Source organism: Vicugna pacos, chromosome 7 (assembly GCF_048564905.1).
Source record: "Vicugna pacos chromosome 7, VicPac4, whole genome shotgun sequence".
NCBI lineage: Eukaryota > Metazoa > Chordata > Mammalia > Artiodactyla > Camelidae > Vicugna > Vicugna pacos.
In genome coordinates, this window is record NC_132993.1 from 66,231,325 (window position 1) to 66,248,230 (window position 16,906).

At 33.3% G+C, this 16,906-nt stretch overlaps 1 protein-coding gene across 3 annotated transcripts in view; it reads left to right on the plus strand.

Moving 5' to 3' along the window:
• The window catches only part of SLC25A40 (solute carrier family 25 member 40), a 32,110-nt gene extending 15,880 nt beyond the window's left edge, over window positions 1–16,230 (plus strand). For 2 of the 3 annotated variants that reach the window (XM_015245751.3, XM_006211865.4), the window contains exons 6-12: window positions 5,760–5,827; window positions 7,546–7,670; window positions 8,339–8,512; window positions 9,930–10,039; window positions 12,450–12,531; window positions 15,017–15,097; window positions 15,474–16,230. In XM_015245751.3, coding sequence (XP_015101237.1) covers window positions 5,760–5,827; window positions 7,546–7,670; window positions 8,339–8,512; window positions 9,930–10,039; window positions 12,450–12,531; window positions 15,017–15,097; window positions 15,474–15,586 — 753 coding nt within the window. In that variant the 3' untranslated portion in view covers window positions 15,587–16,230. Of the gene's footprint in view, window positions 1–5,759; window positions 5,828–7,112; window positions 7,228–7,545; window positions 7,671–8,338; window positions 8,513–9,929; window positions 10,040–12,449; window positions 12,532–15,016; window positions 15,098–15,473 lie in introns of all 3 variants that reach the window. The other variant, XM_072965079.1, reaches the window with a different exon arrangement.
• The last annotated feature ends 676 nt before the right edge of the window (window positions 16,231–16,906 follow it).

The following is a 16,906-nucleotide window of genomic DNA, read 5'->3' on the forward strand; positions in this document are numbered from 1 at the left end:
CTTTTCGTATAAATTTTAAAATACCCTTGTGTATATCTACAAAAAATCTTGCTGAGGTTTTTCTAGGAATTATGTTAAACCTGCATATCTATTTAGAAAGAAATAACATCTTTCCTGTGTTGACTGCTCAAATCTGGTTTTTTTTCTTTCTTCCAGATATAACTGACATACAGTACTGTATAAGTCTAAGGTGTATAGCATAATGATTTGACATACATATATCATGAAATGATTATCACAGTAATCATCCATCATCTCACAAATACAAAATTAAAGAAAGAAAAAAATTTTATGCTAATAACTCTAAGGATTTACTCTCTTAACAGCTTTCACATATAACATACAGCAGTAAATTTATCATGTTGTACATTACATCCCTAGTATTTATCTTATAACTAGAGTTTTGGACCTTTGACTACCTTTATGCAGTTTGCCCTCTCTCCACCAACTCTGTTAATCACAAATCTGATCTCTTTTTCTATAAGTTTGTTTGTTTTTGAAGTATAATTGGCCTTCTGTGTTAATTCTTGTTATACAACATAGTGATTTGAAATTTCCATGTGAATTTGTATGCATATCAAAATGATTACCATAATAATTCTAGTTACAGTATGTCACCATATAAAAATATTACACAGTTATTGACTGTATGTGTTCCCCATAAGGTACATTTCATCCCCTAACTCATTTACTTTGTAGTTGGAAGTTTGTACCTCTTAATCTCCCTCATACCTATTTCTTTCCTCACTCCAACCTCCTCTCCTCTGGCAACCACCTGTTTGTTCTCTGTACCTGTAACTCTGTTTCTGTTTAAAATGAAATGTTTATTCATTTGTTCTGTTTTTTAGATTCCACATATTAGTGAAATCATACAGTATTTGTCTTTGTCTGTCTAAATAATTTCACTTAGCATAATGCCCTGTAGGTCCATCCATGTTGTCAGAAATGGCAGGATTTCATTCTTTTTTATGGTTGAGTAATATTCCATCATCTACTGATATACCCATAGATAGATAGGTATCTATATCTCACATCTTCTTTATCCATTCTATTGACGGACACTTAGGTTGCTTTCATATCTTGGTTATTGTAAACAATGCTTCAGTGAACATAGGGTGCCTAATTTGAATTAGTCTTTTTGTTTTCTTTGCATAAATACCGAGGAATGGAATTGCATATGGTACTGGTACGTCTATTTTTAATTTTTCGATGAAGCTTCATATTGTTTTCAGTTTGTGACTGCACCAGTTTACATTCCCACCAACAGTGCACAAGGGTTCCCTTTTCTCCACATCCTTGCCAACACTTGTTATTTGTTGTCTTTTGTATAATAGCCATTTTTACAGGTGTGAGATATCTTTGTGGTTTTGAGTTGCATTTCCCTGATAATTAGTGGTGTGGAGCATCCTTTCATGTACTTGTTGGCCATCTGTATGTCTTCATTGGAAAAATGTCTTTTTAGGTTCTCTGCCTATTTTTTAATTAGGTTGTTTGTTTTCTGGATGTTCAGTTGTATATGTTCTTTGTATATTTTGGATACTCACCCCTTATTGGATATATCATTTGCAAAATGTCTTCTATTTAGTAGACAGGCTTTTGGTTTTGTTTTTTTTTCCCCAACTAATTTTCACTTGAGTGAATCAATATAATTGAAATTTCTTGTAGACAGCAATAATTGAATCATGTTATTTAAACTGCTCTGTGGGTTTTTACCTTTTAATTATTGTATTTAGACTATTTATATTTAATGAAGTTACTCATATGTTAGAGTTTAAGCCTTCCATTTCTTTTTTGTTTTTGTTTTCTCTTTGTTCTGTTTTCAATTTCTGTCTTGTTTTCCTGACTTTTTCTGCATTATTTGAACATTTTTTAGAATTCCATTTTGATCTGTATGGTTTTTGTGTATTTATTCCTTTGCTGAAGCTTCCTGATTTTTCATTTGTTTTGGATATGTTTGTAAGTGATCATTTAATTATTTTTATGTTGACTATTTAGAAATCTTTGTTAGATAATTCTAATTTGTCTTCTCTCTGTGTTGGTGTCTACTTATTACGTCTTTTCATTCAGTTTTACATCTTCCTGCTTCTTAAAATGACAAGTGATTTTTAACTGAAACGAGGAAATTTTGAGTTTTGTGTTATGAGACTCTGCATCTCATTTAAACATTCTGTTTTCGCTGGCCTTTTTAATACTGTTAACTCAGAGGAAGAGAGGTGCCACCTTGTTAACTGCAGAGCAGACTGGAAGCCCAGGTTCCTCACTCAGCCTCCACTGGCGCACAGAGTGGGAGGGCCGTCTTCATTGTTGGACAGTATGGTCTGAGTGTTTGTGCCCCCGGGAAATTCATATGTTGAAAGCCTAATGTCCGGTGAAATTATTTTAGGAGGTGGGGCCTTTGGCAGTTGATTAGTAGGTCATGAGGGCAGAGACCTCTTTTCTAAGATGCCCTTGGAGAAGAAACCCCAGGGAGCTCCCTTGCTCCTTCTGCCATGTGAGGGTACAGTGAGAACTCTGAGACCCAGAGTAGAGCCCGCATCTGACCTTGCTGGCATGCTGATCTTGGACTTCCCGCTTCGAGAACTGTGAGAAATCAATCTATTTCTAAGCAACCCAGTCTGTAGTGTTTTGTTACAGCAGCCTTAACAGACTAAGACAGTGGAAGTGGAACTTCTGACTCCCCTTGTGATTCCCACTGACACTGGTGAGGTGGTCTCATTCCTGGTGGGTAATGGTGAAAGCCCTGACTCTCCACTGCTCCTCCTCTGATACTACTGTCAGGACCCTTAGCACATTCGTTATGTTATTTTGAATCCCCAGTCTGATAGTTCCAGAATCTCTACCATATCTGAGTCTCGTTCTGACGCTTGCTTTGTTTCTTCAGACAGTATTTTTTTTCCTTTTAGCATGTTTTGTAATTCTTTTTCTTGAAAGCTGGACGTGTTGTATTGGGTTAAAAACTGAGGTAGATAGACCTTTAATGTGAGCTTTTAAGTTTATCGAGTTAGACCTTAGCCTATATTTACTTCTTGTTACAGCTGTGTTGTCAGAGACTAAAATTTCCCTAGTGTCCTAGTTTTTGTCTTGTCCATTTTCTTTGTGTTTTCCTGGAAACTCTTCAGATAGGATCTGAGGCTTGAGATTCTTTTAGCTGTGATCCTCTGTTGTTTTTTACAGGAGCCCTATTGATGTGATGACTTTTAATTGGAAAATTTAGCCCTCTAATATAATTCTTCATGTGATTTAGTGTCAATCTACCATCTTTGTGTGTTTTTTTTTCCTAATTGCTCCCTTTGTTTTTGTTTTCTTCTTTCGTTTTTTATTTTTTATTTTTTTTGATTATTTGAATTGTAATAATATCACTTTGATTCCTCTATCCCATTTCTAGGGAGAGGGTTCTCCTAAAGTGTTTCATATTTCTGCATATGTTGTGAGCATGGCACTGCCTGCCCTTCGTTCCTGACTGTCTCTTCAAGGGTGTTTGTATAGTGAATGACCTTGGATGATACAGTGTTTCCCTCTAGAGCAAGGGAAACGCATCCTTACTGCCGGTTACAAAGGATTTGGATTCCCTAAGATCAGATTGCCTCTCCTGTAATGCAGTCCACGGTGTCTTCAGGTGTTATCTAGCCATCTTCACATTGCCCTGTGTAAATTGGGGCTCAGGAAACAGGCACCAAAATGCTGACATTCTGGGTACTGCTATTGCTGTCAGTAATAAACCTCTTTATCTCTCACCCCACAGAGTTTGGTCTTTACCAGCTCTCATGATACCATGGCAGGCTGAGCTCCTAACTTGCAAGTAGAGTAAAATCGCAGCCCCCTTACAGTTCTGACACCCTTCACTCCTTCCTCTTCCTAGTACGTCTTTGTACATTACAGATTCCACAGTTCACTATTAGAATTTTTGGTTTAAATGGTCTTATGTCTTTTACAGTAGTTAAAAAGAAAAAGGAGAGGAATATATGTTTTATATGTAATGACATATTTACCATTTCTCCTGTACTTCCTTTTTGAAGATCATAGTTACTATGTGGCATCATGACCCTTTATCCTGAAGAACGTTTTTCAGCTTTTCTTGAGTGAAAGTACTTTGACAGCACATTCTCTCAGTTTTTGTTCTGCAGAAATGTCTTTTTAAAGCATTTTTGATGTGTATTTGGCAGCATATAGAATTCTGGCTTAGTTTCCCTCTCCTCCCCCCAGCATCTTAAATATGTCATTACATTGTCTTTAGGCCTCTCATGGGTCTAATGAGAAGTTAGCCTTCATTTATTGTTCTTTCTCTACATGTATTTTGTTATTTTTCTTTACTGGTTTTTTTTTTCAGTGTTTGTTTTTATTCAGTTTGGGATTTCTTGAGATTTGGGACTCTGTAAATTGATATCTTTCACTAATTTGGGAAACTTTTTAGCCATCATTTCATCAGGTAACTTCCTGTTCCATTCTCTCTCCTTTCCTCTATGACTCCAGATAAACTTGTATTATATACCACTTAATACTTACCCTCAGGTCTCTGAGCCTCTGTTCCTTTTTCTTCATTCTTTTTCTCTTCCTTCTTCAGATTTAATAAGTTCTGTCTCCACCTCCAGTAACTCTATGCTGTTTCCATTCTGCTGTTAAGCCCACATAGTGAATTTTTCATTTCAGGTTTAGAATTTTCATTTGGTTCTTTTTTATAGTAACTGTTTCCTTGCTGAATTCCAAATTTATCCATTCATTATTCATATATCATCTTTTAAGTTCTTGAACATGTTTATAATAACTGCTTTCGAGGTCTCATCTGTTGATTGCATCATCTTAATCCTCTGTTGGTTTCTGTTGACTACTTTTTCTTTTGAGTATGGACACTTTTTCTTGTTTCTTTTTATGTCTAATGAATTTTGATTGGATAGTGAACATTATGACAAATGCATTGTAAAGGCTCTGGATTTTTTTTTTTCTTTTGAAGGGTCAGTTTTGTTCTAGAAGGCAGTTAAGTTTGGCTGGATTCAAACTTCACCACTCACCTTTGGTGGTCTGTACCTGAAATTCCCACCCAGCCTTTAGCTGCTGGGTGTTTTTGTTTGCTTGTTGTTGCCAGAACTTTGTTGACTCCTCCTGGGGTTGCATAATTTCGTGGTGAGCCATGTTTTGTGGCAGATTTTGTCTGCAAATTTGAGGGCTTATGTCCTCTGTTGCCTTTTCCCCAGGATTTCCCCCCTAACTTTCTGATTAGTCTACCAGCCTGAGCTCTGTGTTTGCCATCTCAAGCAAGTAAATGTGCTTTTCCTTACAACTCCCACTAGGCAAAATGCTGTAAATTAGCAAATCTCACTCATTTTACTTTGTCTTTTAACAGTAAACTTCGCTCTAGCTGGCTTTAAGTTCTTCTCCAGAGATTCAGATATTAGGTTTAAATAATATTTTCTCAGATTTCATAATTGGTCAGGAGAGTTAAAGCTAACCAATTCTCTGCCATTCCTCCACTTCCTTTTTATAATAATCTTTGAAAAACATGCTTCTAAGCCGTAAGTAGGACAGTCCAAAGCTGAGTAATACACCTTTTATTCAGTAAGTAGGAAGTATCATCCAGAAATGCTTTACTTGTGCTTGAAAGTTGAGGGAAATTCCTTTTTTTCTTTTTAAAGAATGGACATACATAAATCTGTGAGAAGCTTATATTCTAGTAATAAATGCTTAAAAGAAACAAATTACCAATAAAATACCACTATAAACTTTTTTGGGTATATATTGTGACCACTTTTCTATTATAATTTTAGGATGCCTTTTTGAAAATCATTCGAAATGAGGGCATTAAATCCTTGTGGAGTGGCCTTCCTCCCACCTTGTAAGTTGAAATTTAATATTTTTCTTACTAAATGGTGGTGGTGGTTTTGTTTTGCCTTATAATCAGCTTGTTTGGACAAAATCTTGCATTTTTAATATTAGAACTTTTTCATTTCCTAGAGCATTGTTTTGTGAATCTCTCAACTACCCACACATTTGATGACTTGCTGGAAGGACTTACAGGACCTAAAGAAGGTTATACTCACGTCTGTGGTTTATTACAGCAGTAGGACACAGAGCAGAATCAGTAGGGGGAAAGGCACAACAGTTGAGCAGGCGTAGGCATCCTGAGATCCAGAGTTCACCCTCACGACATCGCAGAGCATGCGCTTGTTCTCCGAGCACTGAACTGCAGCAGGACGCGCCGTGTCCCCCTTTCAGAGCACTGGAATCTCAGAGTCCAGGGCTTATATTGGGGGTTGATGACGTTGGCACAGTTCTGTGTTCATGACCAGCTGTGATCACCAAAACTCCAAACCCCCAAAAGAAAAGCAGATGTTTACCAAAAATCACATTTGAACAAATCAACCTAGACAAGTTGTTTTAATGCTCCAGACATATAGATAAACCTTATTATAGGGAATATTCCAAGGGCTAAACTCCTTAGAGATGACCAGAGGTCAAGCATGCAAATAGGCCCTCTTGAAGATACAGAAGATTTGAGCAACCAGGCCTGCTGTGTTAAGTCTTTAATGCACGAGCATATTTTTTTTCATGTTCAGAAATTAAGAATTTGATGTCCATTTGACTTTTTATTTTACTAAAATAATTTACTAAAATAAGGTATAATGATATGTATACCTCCCAGATAATTTTAATTCTCTACTAACTAGCTATTATGTATGAATTAATAGAAGCTATTAGGGCTGAATGTAAAAATCCCAAGTAATACCTTGCCTTTCTCTGCCTTGTTTCTTTCTAATTTATCATTTTATGGAGCAAATTAGTCTGCTTTGAGCATATATTCTAAATAGTGCCTAAGGTTAGTGGTGGATCGAAGAGCAGCAGTCAGTCCTATTCCTAAATTCTCATCATAACACTTCACTGTAGAACATTAGTCATTCCCACATGTGGTCTGTCAGTGTCTTTCGGTTAGACCATAAACACAGGCTGGTTTCTTGTTGCATTAGTACTTATGACAAGACAGTACCTGCAACTTTGTGTTTAATTAATAATACCGTCTTGATATTTTCATTTGAAAGAATATGTTATTGGAATTTCCTCAAAACTCTAGTATTATATGATTCTGATGACATTAATTGCAATTTATTTTCACTTATAAACAGGTATGATATATGATCCATACTTCAAAAGTATTTTACAATTGTGCTTGTACTTTATACTTCACGTTATGGTAAATGTAGTTGGGAAGGAAGATCTGGGAGACCAGAAACAGACAGAGTAAGTCAAGGAGATTGAGAAGTGTCTTTATTTGTCTTTTCCTATTTATGACCTGACCAGGTGCTCTGTAACTTGTCTTCTCAACTAGAATGTAAACCTCTGGAGAGCAGAAACCTATTTTATATCTTTTTGAATGCCTACCAAGTTAAACACTGACAATTTTTAAAATAAAAGAAAAATTGATTTCTTGGCTGATTTGCTATGGTTTTCAGCTTATATAAAATAGGAGGAGTTTAGCTTATATTTAATAATAATTTAAGAATACATTTAAGCCCTTTGATAATTTTTTCTAAATCTTTTTGTTTCTGTTTCTAACAGAGTGATGGCTGTTCCTGCCACAGTTATTTATTTTACCTGCTATGATCAATTAACAGCTCTTCTGAGATCTAAATTAGGAGAAAATGAAAGCTGCATACCAATTGTTGCTGGAATTATGGCCAGATGTGAGTAATAAGTTAACTATATTTCCACTTTGATTTGTTTAAAGCTTCTTTTTAAATCTTGACATTCATAAAGAATTTATTTAAAATATAGAGTATTGGTGAAGATATATTTTGCACTGTACTTTGTACTAATTTGTTAATACTCTAGAAGTCATATCATATGATGATTGCCATCAGAATGAGATGGTATCAGCCTATGCCTGTCAAATCTTGGACAGAGATTTTAAATTTGAGGTAGTAGATTTCATATTCTAGATTTTAGGATGACATCCAATTAATGTCAAATTGATGCCAAAGTCTTTAATAATTTTCCTTAGAGACTTTGAGATGCAGAGTTGAATCAGCAGCAGATTTGCCTCTGTACAATAAGACATTCTTCTTTGTGCAGTGGAAGTGAGGTTTGTAGTAGTCCTAGTTGGTGTATAATATTCCGGGAACTGCTTCTGAAAGAGTTAAAACCTAAAAGAGCAGAGTATGTGAAATAATTTTATTAAGGAAAAAAAATCTATGCCAATATGTTGGCATCATTAGATTCTTGATTTTAAGATTTGCAGACATTTCAGAATAAAAGTTTAAAATATAAAATGCATGAAATACTCATTTTTGCATGTGTGTTTTCATCATACATGACTTTGTTTTTGTTTTCTTATATTTGCTTGTTTGTATAGTTGGTGCAGTAACTGTAATAAGTCCTCTAGAATTGATTAGAACCAAGATGCAGTCTAAGAAGTTTTCTTCTGAGGAACTGCATCAATTTGTCAGGAAGAAAGTTTCTGAAGATGGTTGGACTTCCCTCTGGAGGGGCTGGGCTCCTACTGTTCTTAGAGATGTCCCATTCTCAGGTAGGATTTATCTTATTAATATCTGCTTATATATCACTTTTAAATCAGCTAAATATTAAACCCTTTAAAGCTATCGGTAAGTTATCTTCTTTAATGACCACACATTCCTAGTTTAGTGTTGGGCTCTCAGATATTGTTAAGTCTTTATTGATTGAATAGTTTCTAATTCAAGCCCAGTTTTCTGTTTAATTTCTTTTTAAACATTAATTGGTGTGTATTCATATTTAGATAATTCAAACTACCTTTAAAATTATTCTAAATAGGTTATAATTAGTAAAATAACTAACGTACTACAAATCAAGATATTATATGTTTAAGACCACCTGTGAATTATATTGACTCCTACTTTTTTCAATTAAAGATAAAAATCTCCTCCATTAAATGAGTGTCCTGTACATAGAAAACAAACTTGTGGTTACCAAAGGAAAAACGGGTAGGAGAATGATAAATTAGGAGTTTGGGGTTAACAGATAACATAATAGATTAAAAACAAGGACCTACTATATAGCACAGGGAACTATATTCACTATCTTGTAATAGCCTATAATGGAAAAGAATATTTTAAAGTATATATATTAATATATATTTAAAATTATTTTAATATTTAATATAAATATATTTAAAGGTATATATAAATGTATATAATCCATATATATATAAAAACTGAGTCATTTTGCTGTACACCTGAAACTGACACAACATAGTAAATCAACTATACTTCAATTAAAAAAAATGAGTGACCTATAAAGCACTATAAATCAAATAGGAAATTGTGCTAATCACTGAATTATGAAAAGGGAGAAAATCATGAAAAAGAAATGCAAAACTAACAAATAACTTGTATAACGTGCATACTTCTATAGTATTTCTCTTGTAAATCTCAGAATTTTCCATTTAAAACCTGGAAGAAATAATTATTAAGAACCTTTGTATTCCTCTTTCTTTTTCCCTTTGAGTTATTCCTTTTCTTGGACTCTCATTCACATCTCTTATATCTTTTCCTTCCCATTAGTATTTTTCTTTAACCTTTTGTGTTCAGTTATGCTGTTAGAAACATCATGGATTCCTAAACTAATTCTTTTTTAAAAAATTATACTTATATATTTGATACCTAAAAAGTAACATAGATGTAAATTATGAAGTGAACTAATAAAATGAACATCTGTGAAGTTACCACTTCAATATATGAATTACAGTATTGCAGTTTTTTTTAAAGTCATGAAACCCCGTATATCCATCTCCATTGTCACATCCCCAGTGGTGATCACTACTTAATTTTTATCATTTATGAGTCTAAGCAGAAAGCAAGGTGTGAAGGCTAGAATCTATCCTCCTTTAATATATAACCTCAGATATTTTCTTTAAAGTTTATATTTCATTCCTAAATATGTGTTCATTTTATTCTCTGTTTTTATAGCAATGTACTGGTATAACTATGAAGTTTTAAAGAAATGGTTGTGTGCAAAATCTGGTTTACATGAACCAACATTTATGATCAACTTTACTTCAGGGGCACTATCTGGTTCTGTAAGTTTATTCTTTTGTCATTAATATTCCAGAATAATGATAGTTGTCTTACTAAAAAAGAACAGAATATTATGAAGCATTTCATATCTACTGATACTGCACTTTGGGGCTGCACTGCTTTAAAAATTTTCTAATTACTTAATGTCCTATTTTGACAATAAATTATTAGTCATTAAAGTAATTTAAGATGCTTTTATATCTGTTTATTACATTACAAATATATTTTTATGAAAAACTTTTTGATTTGTTAGATCATTACAGTTATGATAATAATGAGTTTTAAAATAGTGCTTTATTATTTACAATGTATTTGGCAGTTTGGTCATTAAATGCCAGTAGATCTGGTTAGGTAATATTTCATAGAATGTCATCACATATGTATATTCAGATTAATAGAAGTAATTTCATCCTCTACTGCTAATTCCTGTTTCTTTGTGAACATTTTGACTGAGTACTTCTTAAAATAATTTAAATAAAAATTATAATCAGAAGGGAGGAATTTCAAATGACCATCTTTGGGTAGTAGAGAGTTCACCGTTTCCCAACCTTCCACATATGAAAAGTCATGTAGTGGACTTCCTTGTGCAAATTCATATCATCATGATCTTGGCTACAAAGAGTTCTTATACCCACATACCTACAAAATGAATTTGTGATGATATAGTTGAGGAGCTGACATTGGAACCAAATGAAACAAGAATGAAGGAGCATAGTGAAGAAAAATATTGGAGTAACTACATCAGAAAACCTAGGCTAAAGAAGCCACTGTAATTGAGTTCAAAACTCATATGTGAATGTTCCCTGGTCTGAGATCTGTCAGGTTAAGTTTATTGGGGTATAACCTATTGAGGCAAAAGAGCAGTTCTTTTTAGCAATGTAAGTCGTTACAATACCAGCAAAATCTTTTCATTATCTCTTACTTGTGAGGTGATTTAAAATAACTTAATTGTATTTCACTTATATCTTAATCCAGCATGGATGAAGAAAGACAAGTACTACTTGTATTTAGAGATTCGTAACAGTTAGAAGTAGAGAATCAATTCTGTACTTCGTGCTTAATGTCTAAAAAAAAAGTGATCAGTGGCTACCGGATGTTATACCAGCTTTCTAGTAATATGAATGAACATTCTCTATTTTACTACTTCTGTCTAACATAGAAAGTTTATTGAAATGTTTTTAATGATCTAGAAAATATTGCTGCCTTTTGACTGTTTTCAAATAAAAAATTGTCTTTGCCACAGAAAAAGCACATCAGTTTTCTATCAGAAAACAGAGTAGCTTAAACCATATCATTTTAGGTGTCAGGCTTATACAGCATTGTTGCCACCTTTCATACTACTGTCAGACCCATCAATCTGCGGGTTCTCCATCTGCAGATTCAACCAATTTTTTCCCTGGTTGTTGAATTCATGGATATGGAACCTGCAGATAAGGAGGGCCGACTACTATACTGTGCCTTTTTATATAAGGGGCTTAAGCATCTGTGAATGTCGGTATCTGTAGGGGTCCTGGAACCAATACCCCCTAGGTATTAAGGGACAACTCTACGTGTTAGATTGTGGAGATGGAGAAATGATCATTGATTCTATCTTACCTGAGATCTTTGAAACTGATTTCATTTCAAGAATTTAAGTCAACATAGTCAGAAATAAAATAATAAGGGGTATTTTATGAGCATATTGGCCAAATGTGAGTTGGGAAGCAAAAAATAGAGACCAGGTTTTACTTTGCATGACTCATATCAAATATTAAGAGACATTCTGAAGGGAATTTATTCTTTCAAGAAACCTTCCTTGCTTAATTAGGGAATTATGTAAATAACTGTTAAATTGATTCATTTTGAGATAAGTTTTCAAAAATGTGATTTGTCAGCTATTATAACTACCTTTAATAAATATGTTGAAACCCATAAAGAAAAGGTATATAGAACTGAAAGTGCAAAGTCCATTTTATTTAAATTTAATTTTTTAATTCTTATTTTTGAACCATTTGTTGGAACAATTTAAATGCTTACTAGATACTTGAGAATTTCTGCTTTAAAATATGTATTATACCTTCATATGTCATAAAGGAATGATAGACTATACAGGAGCTTCAGAAATTGTGAATACTGGTTTTGAAGTCAGAGGTTTGGATGGAATTCTGAGTCTTACCACCAGTAGTTGTGTGACCTCAGGAAAACAGGAGAACGTTTCTGAGACTATTCACTTCCTCCTGAATTTGCAAAGGACTACTACATAAGACATACCTGTTTTCTTTAAAAAAAAAAGCTGCTCTTAAAATACATTTTCAATTTCACTTTAGTTATGGTTTTTATTACTGTACTTAAGTAATGTGGTAATTAGAACAATATAAAAATATTTTAGGAAAAAATTTTAAATGGATTTAATCAATTTAACTTTTTTATTAGTTTGCAGCTGTTGTAACTTTGCCATTTGATGTGGTAAAAACACAAAAGCAGACACAACTCTGGATATATGAAAGTCGTAAAAGTAAGTTTAACTAATTTAAAACATTTTTAAGATGCCATGAAAATTTTTGTTTTTCTTTCCAGATAACTAAGTTAGGAATATGTAAAATAGGTAAAACAAGATTTTTTTCCTTTATTGCCTTACTCTTTACTTTACTCTAATGAATATGCTTTTAGAATGGAATACTCAGAAAAAAACACTCTAAACCTAAGCCAAAAATTTAAGAATCTTAAAGTCTACATATTTTGCCTGGCATCAGTTAAGTCTCATACCTGCTGTATAGAAGATAAAATTATGTAAGTATTCTTTCAGATAAATCTAGGCAAATTAGGGTGAAGGACAGGAAATTACTGGGAGACCTTTCTCACTTGGTGTGTTTTCTTTCATTAGTATGCATATACATTTTCTTCTTTTTTTTTTCTGTTTATTTTTTTAGCTTCCCTTCTTTTTTTCTGCCTATTATCCCATCTAGTTTTAATTCGGTATAATCCGTAATTTCTTCTAGAACGAAAGTGTACTCCTAGTTGCTCCTACTAGATCCTCTCTGTCTTTATTATCATAGAAAGGGTAGTAAACCCATTGGAAGTGGGGCTTCAATTGTACCTGAAAAATACAGTTGTTAGGATTTGAAAAACTTGGATGGTTAGTGAGTGAGTGTTTATTTTATTGTTGTCTATGCCTGAAATATTTAATCCAAGCAATGTTTTCTTACAGTGTATGAAGTTGCTTATCACCTGTAGGAATAGCTCTTTGATGCTGCATCTTTAGTCAGGCTCGAGGTTCTTAAAGCTCTGCCATTGCTCACCTCCAGTTGATAATGCTTTCTGTTCATTTTCTTTTACATTAATTTCACCCTGCTATTAAAATAGAGACCAGTATATGGCTTGAGCTCTAGAAGATTAGAAATACCCAGCTACTGGGCCTCCTTTATTTCACCAGTTATTTTCTAAATTTAAATGAAATAATTTAAACATGAAGTATAAGTTACCAAATGATGGTATAAAGTTTTTGTCATTGACTTTCTTTAGAAAGTTAAATTTCACTCATAAATACTTTGGTCTTGGTTTTAAAATGTGTCTTTTCTGTTGGGTTGCTGTAATTGTTATATTCATACTTACACTATTTATATTGATAGTATAGCTTCTTAAATAAATCACAAGGCCTCATGGAACTTTATAGTAGTCAGAGAGTCTGGTATTTTATACAAAAGAAATCTGAGATGATGAGGTTCTCTCCATTAAGTAGCAAATTCTAAAAAGCTACTTAGAATTTTTTTTATTTAAAAATTTTTTTGTTTTGTTTTTTGGGGGGTGGGAATTTGTTAGGTTTATTTATTTATTTTTAAAGGAGGTAGGTACTGGAGATTGAACTCAGGACCCATGCACTTTATCACTTGAGCTATACCCTCTCCCCCTAAAAAAAGCCACTTTTGAAAGACATCTTTCTCTAATCTTTCCCTTTTTTCCTAGTTATGCTTAATAATACATACGCTAATCTTTCTTAATGACTCAAGAGTTACCATCATTGTACACATTCACTACTGGAGAGTTTCATGAATGCAGCTCTCAGAAGCTAGTGAGAATAACACAGGAGTGTTTGCCCATTACGCACTGGTCTCAAACCCAGACTCTGAAATCTTCAGCATGTCAGCTGTCACAGTTTTCACATGGCATTATGCCTGCTTCTTAGCAGACTTTTTTTTTCTCTTATTGCATCTAGTAGACTATAGACTAAGCCAGCTGCTTAGAATCATTGTGTAAAAGAAGGTAAGCGAACTCTGTGTACGAACAGCTCATCCATGATCTTTATGTTTGAACTTCAGTGACGTCCACTTTTGCTATTTGTAAATATATATATGTTAGTTTCTTATTTTCGGATATATTTCAGATAGCTGAGTAGTTGCAAATAATTGAGATGTTACTATTAAAGGATAAATCTGCCCTTTGGAGGAGAAAGGACTTACCTATTTCAAGATTGGCACATCTATTCATAAAGGTTTTGATAAACCAGGACCTCACTAGGGAGAATGAGCTATTTTCCTCAGAAGCTCTTTTTGGAAAAAGAATTTTTTTAAATGTGTGCAATGAAAATTTAATGAAAAATGGTTATCAGGGCTTTACTTTGGCTTTGGGAACCCCATGAAGATTCCTACACATCTTTTAAAATTTTCATTATGAAAGATTTTTAAGATGTGGAGAAAAGTATAAAGGATAGACACCACTATGCTTAAGAAACAAACTATCAATTCAGGAGAAGCCTTTTGTATGTCCCTCCTTGATTGAATCTGGACCTGTGTACCTTTAAACATACAGCTTTTTCTAATTTTTCTTTCTAATGACTCCAACTATTAAAAATAAGATTTAAAAACAGCTCTTTATGTAAAGAGATCTTTTCTTATTATAATGAAATGATATACCCCCAAAGGCCATAAACACTATTTTATGTGTATTATCTGGGTTAGAAATTAAGTGGTGATTTATAAGTGTTCCTTTATTTTGGCATTTAGTTTCTATGCCTTTGCAAATGTCAACCTGGACTATAATGAAGAACATTGTTGCTAAGAATGGATTTTCTGGATTATTTACAGGTAAAAATATTGCCTTTATCAAACGGTTGACTAAAACGTTTACTTTTATTTTAAATCTACCACCTGTCTAAATTACCTTTCAGCAGGAAACTACTGAAAACATTCCACATTTACTATTTCTTCTTAAATATCCCTGCTATAAGTTTAAAAATGTAACATAACAATAGATTTACTATTCATAAGATACTTCTATATAAAGTAACATGAAATTAAAGTGAGGAGGTGGGGAGTGAGTAGTTTGGCTTGTTCTTTGACTCCAGTTTATGGGACAGTATTTGATCACTTAATTTGATAACTATTAGAATGAAACCAAATAAATTACATTTTTAAAAATAAGGTAAAATTTGTTCTGATTTTGTTTCTATTCTCTTTTCAGGCCTAATTCCTCGTTTAATTAAAATTGCTCCTGCTTGTGCTATTATGATCAGTACATATGAATTTGGAAAGGCTTTTTTCCAGAAACAAAATGCTCGGAGACAGCAATACTAGTGATGTTGTTTCAACCTGAAGTAAAACTATGACCAAATTATAAGATGGAGACTCTTAGGCAAGAGCTTTTTCACCATTATCTTACAGTGATTTTATATCTTTATCTGTAATTTAAATGAATAGTAAATTTCTACTTTGACTTTAAATCATAATCCTAATTTTAAAATAAATTTTGTTATCCTAATTTCTGAGCTATTGAAAAAGATATTCCAGAATCACAACCACTGAGCATTCTTGTAAAAATAAAACTTATTCCTTAGCACTGAAGCAGTAATCTCTAAGAATTTGATATAGATTCTGGTGTAACTTAATCCTATTGGGAGTGTGTCAGATACATGAGAACATTTTGAATTATGTGCTGAATGACGTAGTCTAGAAGAAAAATTCCCAAGTCTTTTACACAATTTAAATCACAGACATAGATATTTAAGTGTTTCAGCAAAGTAGATAATGGAAGGCTGTCTGTTAATAACATTATTCACATTTACCAGATATTACCATTTTATTTAATTCAAATGCATTTGGGTTTTTGGTCTTTTTTAAAAACCCTGTTGCTGCTTTAAGGCCTCATGTGTATTAGGATTTCTCCGATTAAAGGTATGGCTATTTTATCTTCATGAACCAAAATATAATTTGCATAATATCAGTGCTGCTATTTTTGGTGACTAAAGACTCTGAATTATCTACTGTTCCTGTGTGAGAGAGGGAGGCTTTACTGATTGTAGTAAATGTTCATTTCACTCAAACTTGGGTGTGCAGTGGAAAACCACACTGTATTTACACTAGTAAAAATGATGTTTCAGCACAGGAAAGGCCTCTGGCTTCACCATCTTGTAATTCAAGTATCACTGTTTGCAGAGTTCTCTAGGCGAGTTTATTGGCTTGTTCTAACAAAATTGAAATTATTAATACAGTATCAAACACAAAATATTTCCAAAATGTCCCCTGATTTTACACATCTCACATTAGTATGCTGGACCAAGAAATAAACAGGCAGCAGTTTCCTTGAATAAAGTGTTTTCAGTCACTGGAGGCTCATGCCTAAGTGATTTAGTTTATGAATGTAGAAATGAAATGACAAGGATATGATGGCAAGACAAGAAACAATATCCTTTTTTAATATTTTTTTTGATCTTCTCAGGATCTGTATCCTATCAGAAGAAGCACTTTATTGCAGTCTGGTGTATTTTATGAAATGTGAAGCATTTCTCCCTAAAATAGAGTATTATGTTTAAGTGACAAATCTTTAGTGTTGATAGAGGAATTAATATATTTTCTATTGTAGTAGAAAACTGTTCATATGTTTCACCACAGATAAAC